General features: G+C 51.1%; 1 protein-coding gene across 3 annotated transcripts in view; it reads left to right on the top strand.

Moving 5' to 3' along the window:
- Positions 1-616: 616 nt before the first annotated feature.
- SLC39A14 (solute carrier family 39 member 14) overlaps positions 617-17,897 on the top strand; it is a 31,840-nt gene continuing 14,559 nt past the window's right edge. The window contains exons 1-5 of one of the 3 annotated variants that reach the window (XM_050940074.1): positions 617-666; positions 8,114-8,188; positions 11,227-11,320; positions 13,041-13,322; positions 13,987-14,173. In XM_050940074.1, the coding sequence (XP_050796031.1) occupies positions 13,056-13,322; positions 13,987-14,173 (454 nt within the window). In that variant the 5' untranslated portion in view covers positions 617-666; positions 8,114-8,188; positions 11,227-11,320; positions 13,041-13,055. Of the gene's footprint in view, positions 667-8,113; positions 8,189-10,639; positions 11,321-13,040; positions 13,323-13,986; positions 14,174-16,655; positions 16,826-17,897 lie in introns of those variants that run through there. The other 2 variants (XM_050940075.1, XM_050940076.1) reach the window with 2 other exon arrangements.

Raw genomic sequence — 17,897 nt, 5'->3', positions numbered from 1 at the left:
CTGCAAGCCTGGGAGGCCGGAGAAGTGACGCTGCCACAGGCGTGCTCAGTGAGGAGGCTGGGCAGAGGTGAGCTGGGGTGGGGAGTTCCCCTGCATGGCGCCCCCCCACCCTTACTTGCTGCAGGCAGCCCTCCCTGCGCTCCCCTGCCCCAGCTCCCTCCGCCTAAATGCCGGTGGCGACTAGGTCGCCTAAATGGTGCACCCGCCCTGCACACGTGTTTTAATAGTGCAGATCATATTCGGAATGCACCTGCCCCTTATTACAGGTATTGCAGAAGCACCTAGCAACCCCAGGCAGGAACCAGGCGCTCACTGTGCTAGCGGTTGTGTAAACGCAGACCAAAACAAGGGGCTCCCCCACCTCCCCTCACCCCAGCACCTTCCCTTCTCTCTTCCACCACCACTGTCACTGGGCGCCAAGCGAGCACTCCGGACGCGCCACGTGGTGCTCCTGGCTTCCGAATGGGCGTGTCCCGGAGCCAGAAGAGGCGTGGTTATGCTAATCAGTGCGGGCCAGTGGCGAATGGTTGTGTGCAGGAGGCGGAGCCGCCGGGCTCTCCCCCGGGTACGTAGCGTGCGCCGCCAGTGCTGTGCAGTCTGCGCGGGCCCGTGCGGCGCTGGGGACCGGTCGAGCTCGGGGCCGAGCGCAGGGGGCCGCGCCGGCAGGTGAGGGCCGGGAACGGGGCCGGACGGCGGGTGGCGCCAGGGGCTGCAGCTCGGGCGGTGAGGGCAGGGCCGCGTGGCTAAGGGTTAAGGCGCTGGGAGGGTGCTGAGCACAGGAGGTTGGCGCACTGTGGGGTGCTGGGCAGAGGGTAGTGCAGGGATCAGGGGTTGCTGGGGGGCCAGGGTAGAGGCGCTGGGAGGCAGGGCATTAGAGCGTGCTAGGTAGAGGGGGCCAGGGGGTGCTGGGTGGGGGGAGTCAGGGCACTCGGGGGTGTTGGGTAGATGGTGTCTGAGGATCTGCAGGTCCTGGCCAGTAGTGGAGGTGAGGGCTGCAGGATCTATGGGTGAGTTTGCAGGGTCTAGGCTCCAGGAGAACTGGGGGGTGGGGATGTGTGAACTGGGTGTGATAGTGCAGCAGAGTTGGGATGCTAGTGCCCAGTTGCTGTGATGGGCGTTGGCTCTGGGTCCCTGGGGCACTGGAGTGACACCAGGGCAGGTGCTGAGGGCACTAGGAATTGGGTGGTATCAAGGTGGCAGTGAGCGGGTGGTCTGCCTGTGGGAGCTGTGGGACAAGAGGAGAGGGCCCTGGCTGTGCAGTATCAGTGGTATCTGGGGGTATGACAACAGGGAGCTGAGCACCAAGGAGATGGCAGGGCACTGAGTAGGTAGAGAGAGTGAAGCCAGGGGAGAGGGAAAGAAAGACTTTGTTGTGGGTGAGGAAGGGGGCTCTGCTGGGCCTGGGGAGTGGAAGAAGTAGTGGTATCTTTGAGAGGGGATAAGTGAGGCAGAGGCCTTGGAGAACAGCTGATATCAAGACCTGATCAGGGGCATGTAGGGAGCAGAGGTAATTTGTGGACATTCATTTGTCTGAAGGGACACTGCGGGACAGGCAGGGACTCGCTTGGGGAGAGCAGTGAAACTGGTGGGCTGTTCACAGTATGCACTTATGCCTAATGGGTGCCAGAATTAAATTCCCCCCTGGAGGACTGGATGCTGCTAGAAGCCAGATATTGCACTGGAGGGGCTGCTCTTCTCTTTGCTCTTCTCTTCTTATTTGACAAATCCCAGAAGGTACCCTAGCTCCAGGTAATGCTGTAATTGTTGGCCAAGACTGTAGTCCTCACATAGAGCACATATGCTACTCAAAGCTCTGGGAGGGAGGCGGAGGGTCAGAATTCTTGGGTTCTATCCTGGTTCTATTATTGACCCCCTCTTTGGGCTTGTGCAAGTCACTTAAGCTCTGCATCTCACAGAAGAAGAGGGTTACTTCACAGGTGGATTGAGAGCTGCTGGATGGAGTCTACACAGCCTATTGGTAGAAATGTTTTAATCACTCAGACTCTTCCTTTGTGTTTAAATATTTCCCTGTCACAACTTTCCCTGTTTTGCCACTTGGCCCTCGTGGCATTAGGCTGAGGCTGGAGAACAGGGAAAATGCTTAGGAATAGAAGTGAAACTGGCTGCTCCCTTATCTCTTGCTGGGCTAGGGGAAATGCAGACCAACTAATAGCATAAATGCTGTGAGGTCAGTTTCGCTTTCAAATGCCCATCGGTACAAATCACCAAGGGTGTTACTAGTAGTGTGAAGTTCTTGTTTGTTTTTTCTTTAAACATGATTTTTAACCTGCTCTCCTCCCTTGTTTGTGAATTGCTGTATTATCTGTAGATGCAAAGCAATACGCAAGGCAAAGGGCAGCTGGTATGCCATTCAGTCCTTGCCTTCTGTGGGGAGACTGCCAACAAGAGGGTTAATTATTGCCCTGGTGGCACTGACTTTTGCTGTCTGGACACTTGCCTGTGGGGAACTAGACTGAGATGCACCATCCCATGCCACATAGGACTGTCCGTTTTGAAAGAAAAGGCACATAGGCCAGATTTAGACAGCCAAGAACTGTTTAGATGGGTACACGTATTCCCAGTAGGTGGTAATGGGGATACCATTACAAGGCCAAATGCAGTACCGGTGTGAGCAGACACAATTCTGGTGACATCAGTGGAGTTGTTTCTGCTTGCACTGTTGGCCTGTCGTGCATGTGGTGTAAGATTGTGGTGTATTGCACACCCCTTTATGGTTGCAGTAAGCAAAACTGTGGGGAGAGGATGGATGTGCTTTAGAGAGTTGAGAAACATGCCTGCAGTGGGAGAGAGGAATGCTAATGCTGGTACTACAGTAACGATGCTTCCCTTTCCATCCAAGCTCTGGGAGGAGAAGGGGGTTAAAAACATCAGTGTTGAAGGGGCCGAATAGTCTGGAAAAGTCTGAGCTTAAAGCATGAAGGGAGTGGTTAGGCATATGGAAAATGTGCCCTTTTGACCTTGTTACAGTAAAAGCTACAATGACTTCTCCTGTCCCCTCTGCTGGAGGTTTTGAATGCTGTTCGTGTTGACACAGCCAGTGTCTTATGCTGTTTCTGGAATGTGGCATGGGTTGGGTGAGTTCTGAAGAGGGGTGATGCTGAGACATCCCAGGATCTTTGTCAGAGGATTGCAAGCTGATCCGTAGCACCTTATTGGTGAGCAGAAAGGGGAAGGTAGCATAATGCTACACGACCATATGCTCTTAACTCTTTCTAATTTGCCTGTTTGAACAAATAACACAAATGCTTGAAAATAACAACTTTCTCACATCAGGGTGGCTTCTTGCCCTGGGAAACATTGGTTCTCCCTCTAGCTGAAATTAACATGTTACTTCCAGGCTTGTGTTCAAGCATCACAATTATGTGTAATACTTTGCATTTCCATTGCACATTCGAAGAATTACACTTTACACTTAAAGAACTAGGGTCTATCCCTAGCTCTGCTCCTGACTCACTGTCTTCCTTGGGCAGATCGTTCTTCTGCTCTGTAAGATGGGGTTAATGACTAATTCACAGCATCCTGGTTTTGAGTCCTCTACTCACTGTGTTTCCTCCTGACATTCAGACATCCTGGGGTTTGACAGCAGCGGAGCCAAAGGTGGGGAGGGAGACAAGGACGAAATATTGCTCTCTCCGATTCCAAGTAGGTCAAACATTGCTGCTTTTGACTGTGTCATTTTCCAGGTGTTGGGGTTGAGCCATCAATGGGTGCTTGGGGGCTAGATCTGACCTGATTGGGACTCAGGCCTCCCACCCCCTGTGTTCAAAAGTAATGTTGCAAATCTCCTTTCCAATGAAAACCCAGCAGACTTTGCAACTGTATCAAGAATGTTCCTGGTCAGAGGGCTCCATGAGCTGACAGAGAGGCTAATCGGTGTTGAATCAAACAGAGGATACCTCAGGAGGTCAATCTATGGTGGGGGTGGAGAATTCTAACATGAGATGGAACAGGCAGGATGCCAGCCAGTCTAGCTGTGGATTTCTGAATGTGTGAGAAAGGCAGGGAGGTGGTGGTTTTCCACTAGTTGTGTGAGGTGTCTCTTGTAACCATTGCATGTGGGCAGCTGGATTGCTCCTGTTTCCAGCAAGCACTGGAAATTCCTCCCCCTCCTCTGTTCAGAAAGGGATGCTCCAGACTTGCAGCTTCTTTTCTTTCCAGGCTATTGCCCTGTACTGTTCTCAGGCTTTCATTGGCTTTCCTTCCCGAGAGGCCCGCTATCCTGTCCTGTCTCTTCTCTAAACAATGCTGGTGGCTCCAAAAAAATTTAGTAGTAGGGGACAGGTTGGGGTTGATTTCTCCAAGCATAGGGAAATAAATCTTGAAAGACATCCTCCATGCGTTTCTCTAGTACCTTTCACTCAGCAGCATGGGAGCAGATGTCTAGTGACATGCAGGATCTGCACTATAGAACTCTTCCTGCATGTTGTATCATCACTTTTCCTGCATGCTCTTGACCATGTGTCATGCATGCACCAGGGACACCAGGCATGCTGTTGCCTGTCTGAAAGAGTCCCTTAGAAGAAATCTCTGCAATCTCCCAGTGCAGCAAAAATGGCTTCAAAGCAACATGGGGTTCTTCTGACTGGGGGGGCTGCAACATTCTGAGTGCTACACATTGTGTAGTCATGATCTAGGAAATGCTGATAAAGGACAAGAGGCACCATGAGGGTGTGATGGGGAATCTCCTTGTGATTATATCCAATCTGTGGTCCCATTACACTATCAACTGAGAATGCCTTTGCTAACTTCTGAACCTTTCAAAGAAATGCAAAAAAACACCCTGCTCCCCAGTGCCAGTGAGGTTCAGACAGAGCTCCTGGAGATCTAACCCTTCGTAATTCCTATAATGCTAGTGAAATGTGCTGGATGCCATCCCTGGAAAGTGAACTATCCACAGGGCAGACACAACATGCGGCTCACCATCCCCTGCCAATGTGTTTCGGCTCCACTCAGGAGGAACTTCCTTTAGGGAAGCGAGGAGCTTGCTCCCTGTGGCCCATTCCATTCTTGGTCTCTTCCAAGATTGCCAGCAAGGGCAAGGCACTGACTTGTGGAACTGACACCAGTCCACCAGATCTTTCCAGGTCGGCCACTGAACAGGTGTCAGGCGAATGAGTTTTGAACACTAACAGCATGGTCTGGTTTTGAACTGCCAACTTCAGAGTGCGACTGAATTCTGTCACCAATCCTCTTTTGCCATTGAGGCTCCATGTAAACCCTCGTAATGTACTGTGACAGGTCTCTCTCTGGCTGCTCTTGCATTGTTGTGCTCAGATCTGCAGTGATTAGGGGGTATGTTCTTTCACAAAGAAAACCAGGCACTTTAGTTTTACTGTGAGGTAAATTTTTCCAGAGGTCAGCTGTGGGTGGGGTCGGGTGGGGTGAGATTTCCCGACTGGTTATGTGCTTGGTGTGTGTTGAGTTTTTACCTTGGAACAGCCCACACATATTAATCACCCTAAGGTTAAAAACGCACCACTGTTAGCGCTGAAGACAAGACCCAAGCCACATGCATTGCTTAGCAGGCGTCTTTTTAAACTGTAAAGCTGTGACATATATGAGAGCAGTGTTGTAACTTTTACTGCATTGAATAGTCATTCTTGTTCTATGCCTGCACCTCAGGATACAGGGCTGGCAGAGAGAAACTTAGGAGTGGTCTGATCTTAGTGACATGCTCATAGTTTCCATTAATTCCAGCAGCTCAGACTTCTGGGAAGGTTTGTGTGTGTGTGGTGTTAGTTAAAAATTTCTTCTTCAGTCAGTATAATGCACTTACTGTATTTACTGAGCAGATGATTTAGGTGGTCAGTTTTAAGCAAGGCAGGAGGTGGTTAATAGAGTGTATATTTGCCCTGGAGCTGTTCAAATATATTTGATCTGGGAAAGGGGATTGGACAGAGAAGTGGCTGCATTTGCAGTGGAGACAAACATTCGTGGGTTAGCTAGAACTAAAGTATTATGCGACGCTTCAGAGGGACCTAACAACATGACATCAAATGAAATTCACTGCAGGTATGCTGGAAGCAGCAACTTGAATTACTCGTACATGTTGATGGGGGTTCTCTCCAACAGTCACCATTCAGGGAAACAAACCTGGGTGTCATTGTGGGCAGCTCAGAGAGGAAGTGTTTAAGGATTAGACATGCCTGTGAATGAGGATATCATCTGCAGTTACAGTATCTAGGATAGAAATGTGTAAGGGTTAAGTGTCTGTCTTCATGCCTGTGGGTATGAGCCAGCCACTAGCTGTTGGTGATCAAGAAGAAAATTCCTATGGGCAGGTTATTGCAGGGTTTTACACTCTTGTCATTATAGCACTGTGCATTTGGACCATTGATGTGATCTGCTCTGACAATTTCTGTGTTCTGTGGTGACTGGCTTAGTATGGGTTGGGGGGACGAAAATAGCTGGTAAACTAAGTGCTGGAAAGGGGGGAGACAAGAAACTGAGGCTTTTCTTCCCTTCTCACCTAGCTGCCAAGCCCATCAAAAAAGACAGAGGGATAGCAGCTGTGTCACACTCCATCCTCCCAAGGGCGAGTATATGGTCAGACTGGGCTGTACCTTTTAACCTCAATCTCCTGTCTGTGTGCTGCAGACCTTTACCAGGCCTTGTCCCCAGTTCTTTAAAGCAGCAGGGAGCTCTGAGACAGGGTGGGAGCAAGGGGTGGGTCCTGCAGTCTTGAGGGGGATTGGCGGAAGTGTTTGTGTCCCTGGCACCTCCCGAAATCTGTGCTGCACTGCTTCCAGATGCATTGCCTTTCTCTGGATTTGGGAGGAGAGGGGTTAAATCAGCAAAGCATTCCCCCTAAGCCCTTGCTAAAACCTCCCTGGCCAATTCCCTCTCAAGGAATTCCTGGTGCTTTTTAAAAAAACAAAGATTTCAAAGTTGCAGTAAGCTCTTGAGACTATGAGAATGTCGATCCCTTTTTAATAAGAAAGTGGTGGATGTGGCATAACACCACCATTGGACGCCTGGGTTTGGTTTACTTTGATTTGATTAGCCTTGAATTGGCAACAACAGAACCTCTGCTTCTCCCACCCAGCCCGTCAATGTGAGGGGCTGGGAGAACCGCTCCTGGCAGAGCAGACCCGTCAGGAGAGGCCTTGCCAGTCCAAATATGGCTTTGGCCAGTGAGCCAAACTTTTATTTTCAGAACATTTGCTTGGGTAGGGTCCAAAAACGCCTTAGATCAACTTCTAGAGGAGATCAAAGTCTGTAACACATCAGCAAAGGTTTGTTTTGAATATGGCTGTGGGCCTCGTGAATGGGAGCTGAGACCGAATTCCCCTCTAGGTCATAGCTGTGTGTATGTTAGCAGAGCAACAAAAGTCAGTGTCTTAAGTGAATGAAATACTGGTGTGACACCCTTCAGGCATAGGGCATGTTGCACCTGCATCCCACCCACAGCAGGAGCAGCCACCATTAGGGGAGAGGAAGGGAGATCAATCCCCCTGGCCCATTCCATCCTTGTCCTCTCTGATCTTTCCCCTAGACTCATTTCACAGAGAGCACTAAACAGTTGCTAGGAGGGAGTGATTTGTGAGTCCTTGCCAACCTGAATACAAACCACCTCCAAGGCCCCATAGTGAATTATACACCCCCCTAAACCTTGCAGTAATCTGTCTGTCAAAGTATCAGAGTGTGTGTCAATCTTTAATGCACTTATTCTCACCACAGCTGTGTGTGGCAGGGGAGTGTTGTTGTCCCTGTTTTACAGATGAGGAACTGATATACAGAGAGGCTAAGTGACTTTCCCAGGGTCACACAGGACATCTGTGCCAGAGCTGGGAATTGAACCTAGATCTTTGGAGTCCTAGGCTAACATCTTGTTTACTTCACCATAATTCTCTTAGGCAGTTGAAGTAGTTTATGGAAGCCCAGAGTCCTGGAAATAACTATGCTCACAGCAGGGACTTGTTATTAACATACAGCTATGGGTAGCATAAAATCCCTCCTTTACCTGTGAAGGGTTAAGAAGCTCAAATAACCTGGTTGGCACCTGACCAAAAGGACCAATAAGGGGAGAAGATACTTTCAAATCTGTGTGAGAAAGTTTTTTTGTTTTATGCTCTTTGTGTGTTCTCTCCAGGACAGCAAGGAACAAGGGCAGGGAAAATACATCTCCGAAAGCCATATCCGAGCTAAGCATCTAAGATTACAAATTGTAAGTAATAGGAAGGAAATGCGTTAGATTATCTTGTTTTAGCTTGTGAATTTTCCCTAGGCTAAGAGGGAGGTGTGTGTGTGTGTGACTTTAAAGTTTTTTCCTAGAGTGGAATCCTCTGTGTTTTGAATCTGATTACCCCATTAAAATTACCTTCCATCCTGATTTTACAGAGATAATTATTTTACTTTTTCTTTATAATAAAGTTCTACTTTTAAGAACTTGATGGGTTTTTAGTGTCCTAAAAACCCAAGGGGCTGGTCTGTGCTCACCTTGTTTGCTCTCAAGCCTCTCCAGGAAAGGGAGTGAAGGGGCTTGGGGGGGGATATTTTGGGGAAACAGGAACTCCAAGTGGTCCTCTTCCTAAATCTTTGTCTAATTCATTTGGTGGTGGCAGCAATACTGTTCCAAGGACAAGGAAGAATTTGTGCCTTGGGGAAGTTTTTAACCTAAGCTGTTAGAGATAAGCTTAGAGAGTCTTTCATGCGGGTTCCCACATCTGTACCCTGGAGTTCAGAGTGGGGAAGGAACCTTGACAGGACTCAAAGCAGCTTTTCCTCAGGCTTAGTGGCTAAGATACCCTACTTGCTAAAATACTGGGCACCAGCTGGGGGATGTGCTGCTACTTCTGTACCAAAGTCTGCTTTAGCAGCGTATGGCCTGAGATCTGGGGAGAAATCTGGCAAGGTCTAAGCAAAGAACCTAAATCATACTGAAGCGTGCAGATGACCTTCCTGAAGAGAGAGTCCAACATTCCCTGGCACCCAAGGTTTTTTCACTGATAAGGTCTCAGCAGCACAATGTGTCAATGTTCCTGTATCCCAGAGACACAACTTTCCCCTCCCATGGAGACAGTCCAACTCTGCAGTGCTTATCGGAATTGCAAGCCGTAGCCTCGTTCCTGGACTGCAGCAAGAAACCCTGTTCATGTTGTGTCCGGGCAAGTGTCCTCCATTTCTCAGCCTTGTGGATTTATATGGAGGCTTAATTCTCTGCTCTGTGCTGGATGCTGTAATGCGCCTCCTGTTGCTGTTCTGGGGAATGGAGGAGAATGTTTTCCTGACTCCAGCTGACCATGAACCAGCTGGGACAGAAATAGCTGAAGTAGCCATCTGAAGCCTTCCCATGGGTGCTAGGTGGCTTTACCCTGGAGAGATTTGCCATGCAGTGAACAGCAGGTGAAATTCTGGCCTCACTGAAGACAGTGCTGCCACTGCCATTTAACTGGGCTACTGTTTCACCCAACACATCATGGTGACTTCACTGGACACATGAAACATTACCTGCAGTAAGGCACTCTGTAAGCCTTTTTATTAGAATAGGTAGGAGAAGTCCTAGAACATCTCCTGTGTGTGATTTGGTGACTGTCCTGGCAGTTACAGGACACTGGTATTGGTCAGGAATATTTATAATAGTATTTTTTAATAAGAGCCTGGAAGGGATTTTTACCCTCAGGCCCAGGGCTTCATCTTATCTCAAGGTATGGGGGGTCAGGAGGAAACATTTTCTGATGGCAGATAACTGCCTTCTGTAAGGTTCTTGCATCATCGTCTGAATCCGCTGGTACTGGCCACTTACAGAGATAGGATGCCAGGCTAGATGGGAGCACAGGTCTGATCCAGCCTGGCAATTCCTATGTTCTTGTGTAAGGCCACCCTCTTAGTGCCTCAGGGCGTATTGTGTGGCAGAGCTGGTGCTGCCCAGCTTTCTAGCTCTGCACAGTTTTATTGATTTCTTTTATGTAAAAGATTAGCGGTCAAGGACCAAGTAAATATAAATATGTATATGCCTCCGCCTGGGAAGACGCCACTGGGATATGGTTCAACTTATAATTAGCAGCATGGCTAAAATATAACAGAATGCACACATCTTATTCCTCAGACCCTCGAGCTGCCGCATGCTTCTTCTGGGCTCCCAGACAGCTCAGAATGACTTGATACAGCCCAGCACCCAGGTTTCCACAAAGCTGCACATCCTGATCGCTGTGCTGTCATCTGTGTGCCTCCTGTCTGAATGTGGGTGTGGGATTTGTGTGAGTTAGGCTGGAAGCCCATGGAGCAGGGATCTTGTCTTGCGTGTGTGAAGCCTGCTCTGGGGTTACTCAAGGCCCTGGATAGGTTGTCAGGGTAACTGACCATATGGGGAGGGGTATGGTCATAGGAGCCCAGGTCTAAAGCCATCTCTGCAGGCTTTGAGCAGTGGTTGTAACTTAGAAGATACAGAGGAAAGAGAGGGGTGAATAAAACCAGGCATGGTGCAGCTTTCAGGCCCTGAACGCGGCACTCAGCTAACGCCCCGGCTATGGTGCCCATCTGTCTACGTCGAGCCCCAGCTGGGACCTGGGTGCAGTAGGCAGGTACAAATTCTCCCCCTGTACCCTCTGTGGATCTGGGTGGAGTGGGCCTCCTGGCGCTCGGTGTCTGAGGGGAAGTTAAAGCTGCCACAGCCAGGTGCCAACTCCTTGGCCTGGCCCCTTCACAGGAAATTTCCCAAACCTCTGACCCGGCTGCTCTGGTTTGACCCCATGTTTGTAACACTAGGTCAAGGCTGCCATGTTCAGCCTCCAGGTACTGCAGGGACTGGGGCGATGTTTGCGCCAGGGCAGCAGTGGCTACTGGCGTGCGGGCTGTGCTCTGGAGAGCTCTACAGTCTTGGAGGAGGCGTGTTTTGTGGGCTCTCTCCCTCAGGGCTCTGTAGACGTGAGCATCCCCTGGAACGCTCTGCTGCATTACTGTGGTGGCTCTGCTGGCGGCCTCGACACTCTGGCATGAGAAGATAAGAGGTGGGGGAAGCAGCCTGCAGTTGGCCCATCCCATGAGTTGCAGAAGCACAGAGGGTGTGCTGGATCTGGGGCGAATGCTTTTCAGCAGGCAGCTTTAGCTATACACATAGACAAAATCCTTCACTTCTCAGTAGCTCCTGGCTCACTGTCATGTCGCCTGGGCAGAATGTTGTGACAGCAGGAGAGCAGCATGAAGCGCTATGGTCCTCCTGCTGCAAACTCCATTCTCCCTTCACACTGCCTGTCCCCCTTCCAGGGACTGTGAGTTCCACTGCCTGTGAGCATTCGACACACCCTGCGTGCCAGTGCCTGTTCCAGGTTACTCCAGCGTGTCTCTGGACCGGACTAAGGTAAGTGCCCTGCATTGGGGGAATGCTGCTGTGAGCATGGCTGGGGTTCTCCCAAGGAAGCGAATACCTGTGTGGTTCTGGCAGCAGATGCTCTGGGGATTCTCCCTTCATTCATGACACCATGCCTCTTGAGGTCTGCTGTCACAGCGCTGCATGGGAGTGGGGTGAGTGAGACAGTGTGGCCCTGTCTGCCACGCTGGGCTCAGTCCGTCCTGCTGGGCTGGAGAGATGGACAGTCCCCTTTCACCTCTGAATCCCTTCTGAGGCAGTGCTGTCTGGTGCCAGAGCCTCCCAAGGACAATTCCCACGTCTGACGGAGAGTCCCTCTGTTGCTTGAGGCAAGTCACACCTCTCTCTGCCTCAGTTTCCCCATAGGACAAACGTTGGCAGTAATCCTGACCGCCTCGTGTCATGGGGTGAATGTTTCTGTATGTGCTGTATATCCCCATCCTGGGGAGGGGGGTGCCAGCCAGGGAGCCTGTACCACTGCACAAGCAGCTGAGAAGCTGCTAGACACAAAGCCAGCACGGTGGCCAGTGGAGACTGAAGCGGTGGCCAGTGGCACCCTTGCCGGGCCTGAGAGTTTGTAAATTACCTCCCAAGACTGATCTGCAACCGGGAATGTGCATCACCCCCATTCCCAGCTCCTGGAGTTCCAGCCGCAGTGAGAAGCACTGTGTCCCCCAGGGCTTGCATGTGCTGCCACCTCCTCAGCTGACCTCATGGCATGCTGGACCCCTCCATTAATGTTCCTGCCCATCTGCGTAGATGTTGGTTTTCTCCCTTAAAAAATGTTGACCTGACTTGACCTTTCTGGAGTCACTTGACAGCAGCCCTGCAGCCTCTCTCTCTCCCCTTCTACTCCAGCTCCTCACATGCAGCAGTTCAGCAAGCAGAGCCTTTCCTGGCAGGCCTTGCAGCTGCGACCCTTTGGGAATGGGCCACGTGGCAGAGATGCTTTCCTAGCAGTGTCTACCTGTTTTGCCCTGTGAAATTCTTACATGGTGCAATCGCTAGTATTTGGTAGAGCTGCCATGGACCTGGAGTCCTGATCTGGGTACAGACCAGGGGAAAATTTCCAGGTACCTTTCCTCTTCCAGAGGGATCGGTGCTTTCGCTACGACCATGGCAAGTGTTGGAGTTCTGTTCCATACTGAATCATCGGCCTGTGCAGTAAGGGAGCTGGGCAGCATGGCTATCACACTAACAGCTGGACACCTGCAGGTGGCACAGGGTTCAGTGACGTTCAGCTGCAAAGGGAATCTGCTGCCCCCTGCAGGGCACACTGCCATACTTTTGCAGGTCGTAGGAAGGCCTGTGTCATGCTCACCGCTGGGTGCACGTTATCTTGCATGGGGAAGTCGAGTGAAGGAAAGGACAGCTGGAAGGATGGGGCCTAACCCAGCCAGGCTGAGGTGCTGGAACAATTTGTATAGTGGGAGTGCTGTATAGAATGGAAACCACTTCAAATCAGGGGGTGCAGCAGCACCCCCAGTTCCAGCATGTGTGCAGCCAGGTGTGCTCGCTGGAGTGGGTCTGACCCAACAAGGTGCTTGCTGCATGCCTTAGCACCTAGGCTGTCTATGCCCTTTCAGTCCAGCAGTCAGTGGCTGGTGCTGGACATGGAGACTGTTGCAAGGAGCTGTCTGGAGTGATTCCCTTAGTGCTCAGGGCTGCAGGGAACACTAAAGTTAATCATAGCGTCTGTCTCCTTTTGCAGGATCGCCTGGTCACCATGGTCCTGGGTGTGAGTCCCCGACGCCAGCTCCTAGTGATGCTGCTCTGCCTCCTGGGCATTTCTTGTCAGGCACGGGCTGGCACGGACGCCTCACTGCAGCCCGCTGTCACTGCAGCTTCCTTCCTGCAGGATCTCCTGCGCCGGTACGGCGAGAGCGATGTGCTGACCCTGCAGCAGCTCAAGGCCCTGCTAAATCGCCTTGACGTGGGGGTGGGGCACGAGAACATCTCCCGATCGGAGCCGCAGCGCAGGAACCTCTCCCGGGTAACATGAATTTCTGTTTGTCCCCCTCTGCAGTGCCCTAGAAGGGATGGCCTGACCCTAACACACCGTTGCTCCCCCGCCCCTCATAGACACAGTGTGGGGTCACCATGCCACTGGCTAAGCTTGTCCGGAATGGATGATCAGATGGGCCATGTTCTCTGCAGGGGTACCCCTTGGGCTCACGTGGGCCCTGTCACCCGTGCAGGGAATCTGCTTGAGCTCCACTCTGGAGACGGTTGCTTCCCCTGCTATATTGGATTGCTCCCCTCGCTGCCCCAGCTGCTGTGCATAGTGTTCCGTGTTCCACTCCCAGGGAGCCAGCTGGTGAAGTTGGGCAAAAGGGGAGGGAATCCATTACAGGCCAAGCAGAACTGCTGTGATGATGAGAGATGAGATATTGCCTTTGAGTGGAGAGAATTCTCAGGGAGGGGGAGGAAAACAGCCCCTGCAGCTAGGTGGTTTGTGGGACCCATTAGACCTGCAGAGGGAGTTAGGGCCTCACATGCAGTGGGATAGGCCTGAGTCCAGTGAGGGATTGCTGTGTGTGCATTGCGCCAGGAGGGAGAGGGTGCCATCAAGGAGCCCTCTGGGAATGCCCATATTGCCAAGCTGGATAGCCAAGCACAGTCATGGGATGCTGAAGGTGTCTCTTTCCCCACACCAGTGCTTCAGCTCCTCCGAGCTCTTCACCGCCCACAACCTGAGCGAAGGGTCCCATGTTGGCCCGAGCAAGTTCCAGGAGTTCTGCCCAACCATCCTGCAGCAGCTAGAGTCTCAGGCATGCACAGCAGAGAACCTGGAGAACGAAGAGAATGAGCAGACGGAGGAGGGGAAACCCAGCTCGGTAGAAGGTGAATGGATAGCCAGAGGGGACCTGGGACCTGCTTTAGCTTTAAAGGCATTGCTGAAGCGTGAGCTTTCCGAGCGCGCCTCTCAAGTGCAGGGCACCGGTGCTTTTTCTAGCCCTCACTGCAGAAACAGGGCATATTCTGGGCTTAATGTGATAGAGCCTGTTCATAACCCTTCTTCTTCCCAGCCAGCAGCTCAGCTCTGCAGCCGGAGCGACACACTAGGGCTGTGCAGTGCTTCCAGAGCTCTGTCTTTGGCTGACAGCAATTAGAAAATGGCGCTAGCCTGCCCAGAAAGAGAGGAAGCATGGGATGGAGAGAGTGGAATCATGGGATTTTGGGAAGTTTGACTCCCAAGTCCCAGAATTCCATTAGCTTCACTATATATCCCACAATGTGCAGCGAGAAAAATCCCAGAATGCATTTGGCAAAGCAAAGGAGCATAGGATACCCACCTGGAATGCAACACACTTAGCGTGCACCAGCCCCGCCATAGGCACGAAATGATGTGAATTGAAACAGGGCACAGCTGTCCCTTGTGCATGCTGTTAGTGCAGCTTACATGCCACACACCAGCTAGTGCGTGTCAGCCCAGTGTGAACTAATTCCCCATATAGACAGGCCCTTTGTTACACAGGGGAGTTGTGGGTACGGAGATCCTAGGCAGAGGGGGCCTTTTTTACATTAAACCACAGCTTTCCAAAAGATAGCCCTTTGAAGGTGCTTTCTGAGTTGAATGTGGAATCGGGCTGGCAGTCGTGATGGGGCTGCTTGCTAGGTGCTAGCCCAACTAATGCTAGATGACAGAGTGTAGGGGGAGGGTGGTCTGAGTCGCCATCCCCCAGCTGTTACATTACAGACAGTCACATCAAATGCCCCCACACCTCCATTTTCCCATCTGTAATCTGTGTGGCAATCCTTACCTGCCTCCCAGGAGGCTTGCCTGAGAGTGAAGTGCTTTGGGATGAAAGATGCTGTCAAAATGCACTGTATAGCTATTAAGCCGGTCCTCTTAGTGATGGCTTTGGGGCAGTTGTTTTGGAACCAGAGGAACCCCAATAAAATCACCCCTCCAAACCTGCGTATGCAAGGCTGGATTTTCTGTCTTTCCTTAGGTCATTGCAAAGACTTTTCATGGGTCATTGCAAAGACTTTTCATGGTAGGTAGGGAGAGACATTTCTCTTGTGATAACCTTGGAAAGCAAACTTTTCTGGGGTAGCTTGGAATCTTGATGGCTTTTCCCCGGTGTAATTTTCTTGCAGATTCCATGGAAAGCATGGAGGCACTAGTGTTTGCAGCCTGTTGAATCTGCCCTCGCCTTCCCTACCAGTGGCACTGCGGGGCAGAGAGAGAGCAGTAATTGGACCATTGACAATGCAGAGGGGAGAATTTGCTGCTGGGGCATGTGATTTTAGTTCCCAGAGCAGTCAGCGCTCTCTTGCTCCATAGTTATAGCGGAGGCAGTGCCGTCTATCAGTGAGAAAGTAGTGATTGATTACCTGTGTTTGTGTCCTGCTACCCCAGCCACACACATTTTCTCTCACGCTTGTTCCAGGTTAATTCAGCTCAGCAGGGCCTGTTTTTTATCTTTCACTAGCGGATCTGGTTGCAGGTTAATAAATAACAGGGATTTCTATAGCCCCTTTCATCCAAAGCACATTACAAACTGTTTACATGAATTGCATTTTGTACACCCCTAAAACCGCTGCCACCTCTGAGTGGATCCTGGCAGCTGTCTCAATGATCACACAACAGTGCTGTGGGACAGACTGTGAGGAATTGCACACCATCCGTCACCTGGCAGTTACAGGAGAGTGCAGGGAAGCAGCATACAATTGCTCAGCTTAGATTTCCCACAGATGCTAGGTTTGTATTGTGGTAGTGCCTTGGGGCCCAACCATGGACCCCGTTGTGCTAGGCGCTGTGCAAACACTGCCCCAAAGGAGCTTATCAAACTAGAGTCCTAGGTTAACTTTCCAAAAGTGCCTGGGGACCTGCAACAATCAAAAGTGGCCCAGGACTCTGATTGGCTTCTCAGAACAATAGCGCCCCCTATTGGAACACACAGTTATTGTCTCAGGGCCTCCTTGTTAGACCACCTCTGGTGCCTTCGATTCTCCCCCATGCTCAAAGGCATTCCTGGCTCTGGCTCACTTTTTCCTGCCTGTTAATGGGCTACAACTGAGCACAGCGCCTGGAGCATAATTACTGCCAGTGCCCTTTAAAATAATTCAGAGACATGGAGAAGCATTAACCAGGTTTATTTCCACACCCTCTCGCCTTCCTGTAACTGTCCCACCGTTAAAGTATCTCAAGGAGCACAGTGGATGGGAGTGATCCTTTGTCACAATAAGGCCCTCTCCTCAGTGAGGCCTGACTCCCCTGGCCTTCCCTGCCCAGCTGTATGCAGAGCTGCTGGCATCTGCCCCTTCCCAACCCCAAATAGCCTTGATAATCCAGCCCTCATTTCTTCTTGTTCCACAGTGTGGGGCTTTGGCTTTGTCAGTGTGTCACTGATTAACCTGGCCTCCCTCCTTGGAGTCTTCATCGTGCCCTGCACCAACAAGGCCTTTTTCCAACGAGTCCTCACTTATTTCATCGCGCTCTCCATTGGGACACTGTTCTCTAATGCGCTCTTCCAGATGATTCCAGAGGTGCAGTAGAACACATCCTGCCCTTCTCTCTGACCCTCAAGGGGCTGGCACTCCCGCTAGCCTTTACAGCAGCCCCTGCCAAACAGATTTCTCCATCGCCAAGACTGAGGGAAACTTCTCTTCCATGCTGGCTTCCTGCCAGTGGCTTTCCAGGTCCTTCCTGCTCCTCTGAGCTCCAGGAAACATCACATGGTCTCTTCAGGGTCAACATTTGGTGTACAGGCAGCATAGGGAGCCCTGTGCCATTCTAGCTTGCTTCCTCCTTCCTTCCTGTGGGGTTGCCTGCAGCCTCTCTGAGAACAGCAATATCCTGTAGTCACAGTGCAACTGGCAGGGATCCTAGGTCTGGAGGGAGGGAGAAGAGAGCTCCCTCCCCCATGTGACTCCTGCTGAGTGGTCACACTGCCCCTCTCCTCCCACTCGGTTGTAGTGGTTGGAAATATGGGTGGTCCTAGCTCCAGTGAGATCTCTCTGCTCGTGGAACAGATTGTAGTAATAAAGATCTCTTGCTTTTCATGTTCCTGTTAGCCTTTGGTTGCCAAAGGAGAGACTTCCCAAAGCCTGCCTGTGGTGAGTGACGCTAAGCATAGACCAAGCTTATGGAAGTACATCAGGCAGTGTCTGGGAGCTTTAAGAGGACAGGGCACTCCTTGCTGGGTTGGCAGCATCTGTGCTGTGTCAGCGTTGATCTGATGGGCAGAGCCTGGTGTAGGGTCATTCCTGGGGCTCATAAGAAGGGTGTGTGGAAGGAAGGAAGGAAGGACGGAACAGAGGGTAAAAATGCACAGAAGGGATTGAAGAATCCCCTCCTGCTGGGGATCCCAGCTTTCTCCTGGCTCCTGGTCTTGCTGATTAAAGGCGGCAGAGCCCCTAGAAAGATCAATGTGAAGTGAGGTTTCCTGGTGCCCTGATGGATTTGTCAGATACATTACAAACTAATTTTTATTTTAATTGCACAATTCTGGAGCTAAATAAATATCCCCATGTGCTTTACAATCAGGTGTTGGAAACACACACATTCTTCCAGCATCCTGCTTTCTGGCAGCAGGATTTTCTAAGCAGGGTCTAGGTG

The sequence above is a fragment of the Gopherus flavomarginatus genome, chromosome 2 (genome assembly GCF_025201925.1).
Source record: "Gopherus flavomarginatus isolate rGopFla2 chromosome 2, rGopFla2.mat.asm, whole genome shotgun sequence".
Classification (NCBI taxonomy): domain Eukaryota; kingdom Metazoa; phylum Chordata; order Testudines; family Testudinidae; genus Gopherus; species Gopherus flavomarginatus.
The sequence above is the reverse complement of the archived record's forward strand: the minus strand, read 5'-3'. Positions and strand labels throughout refer to the sequence as shown.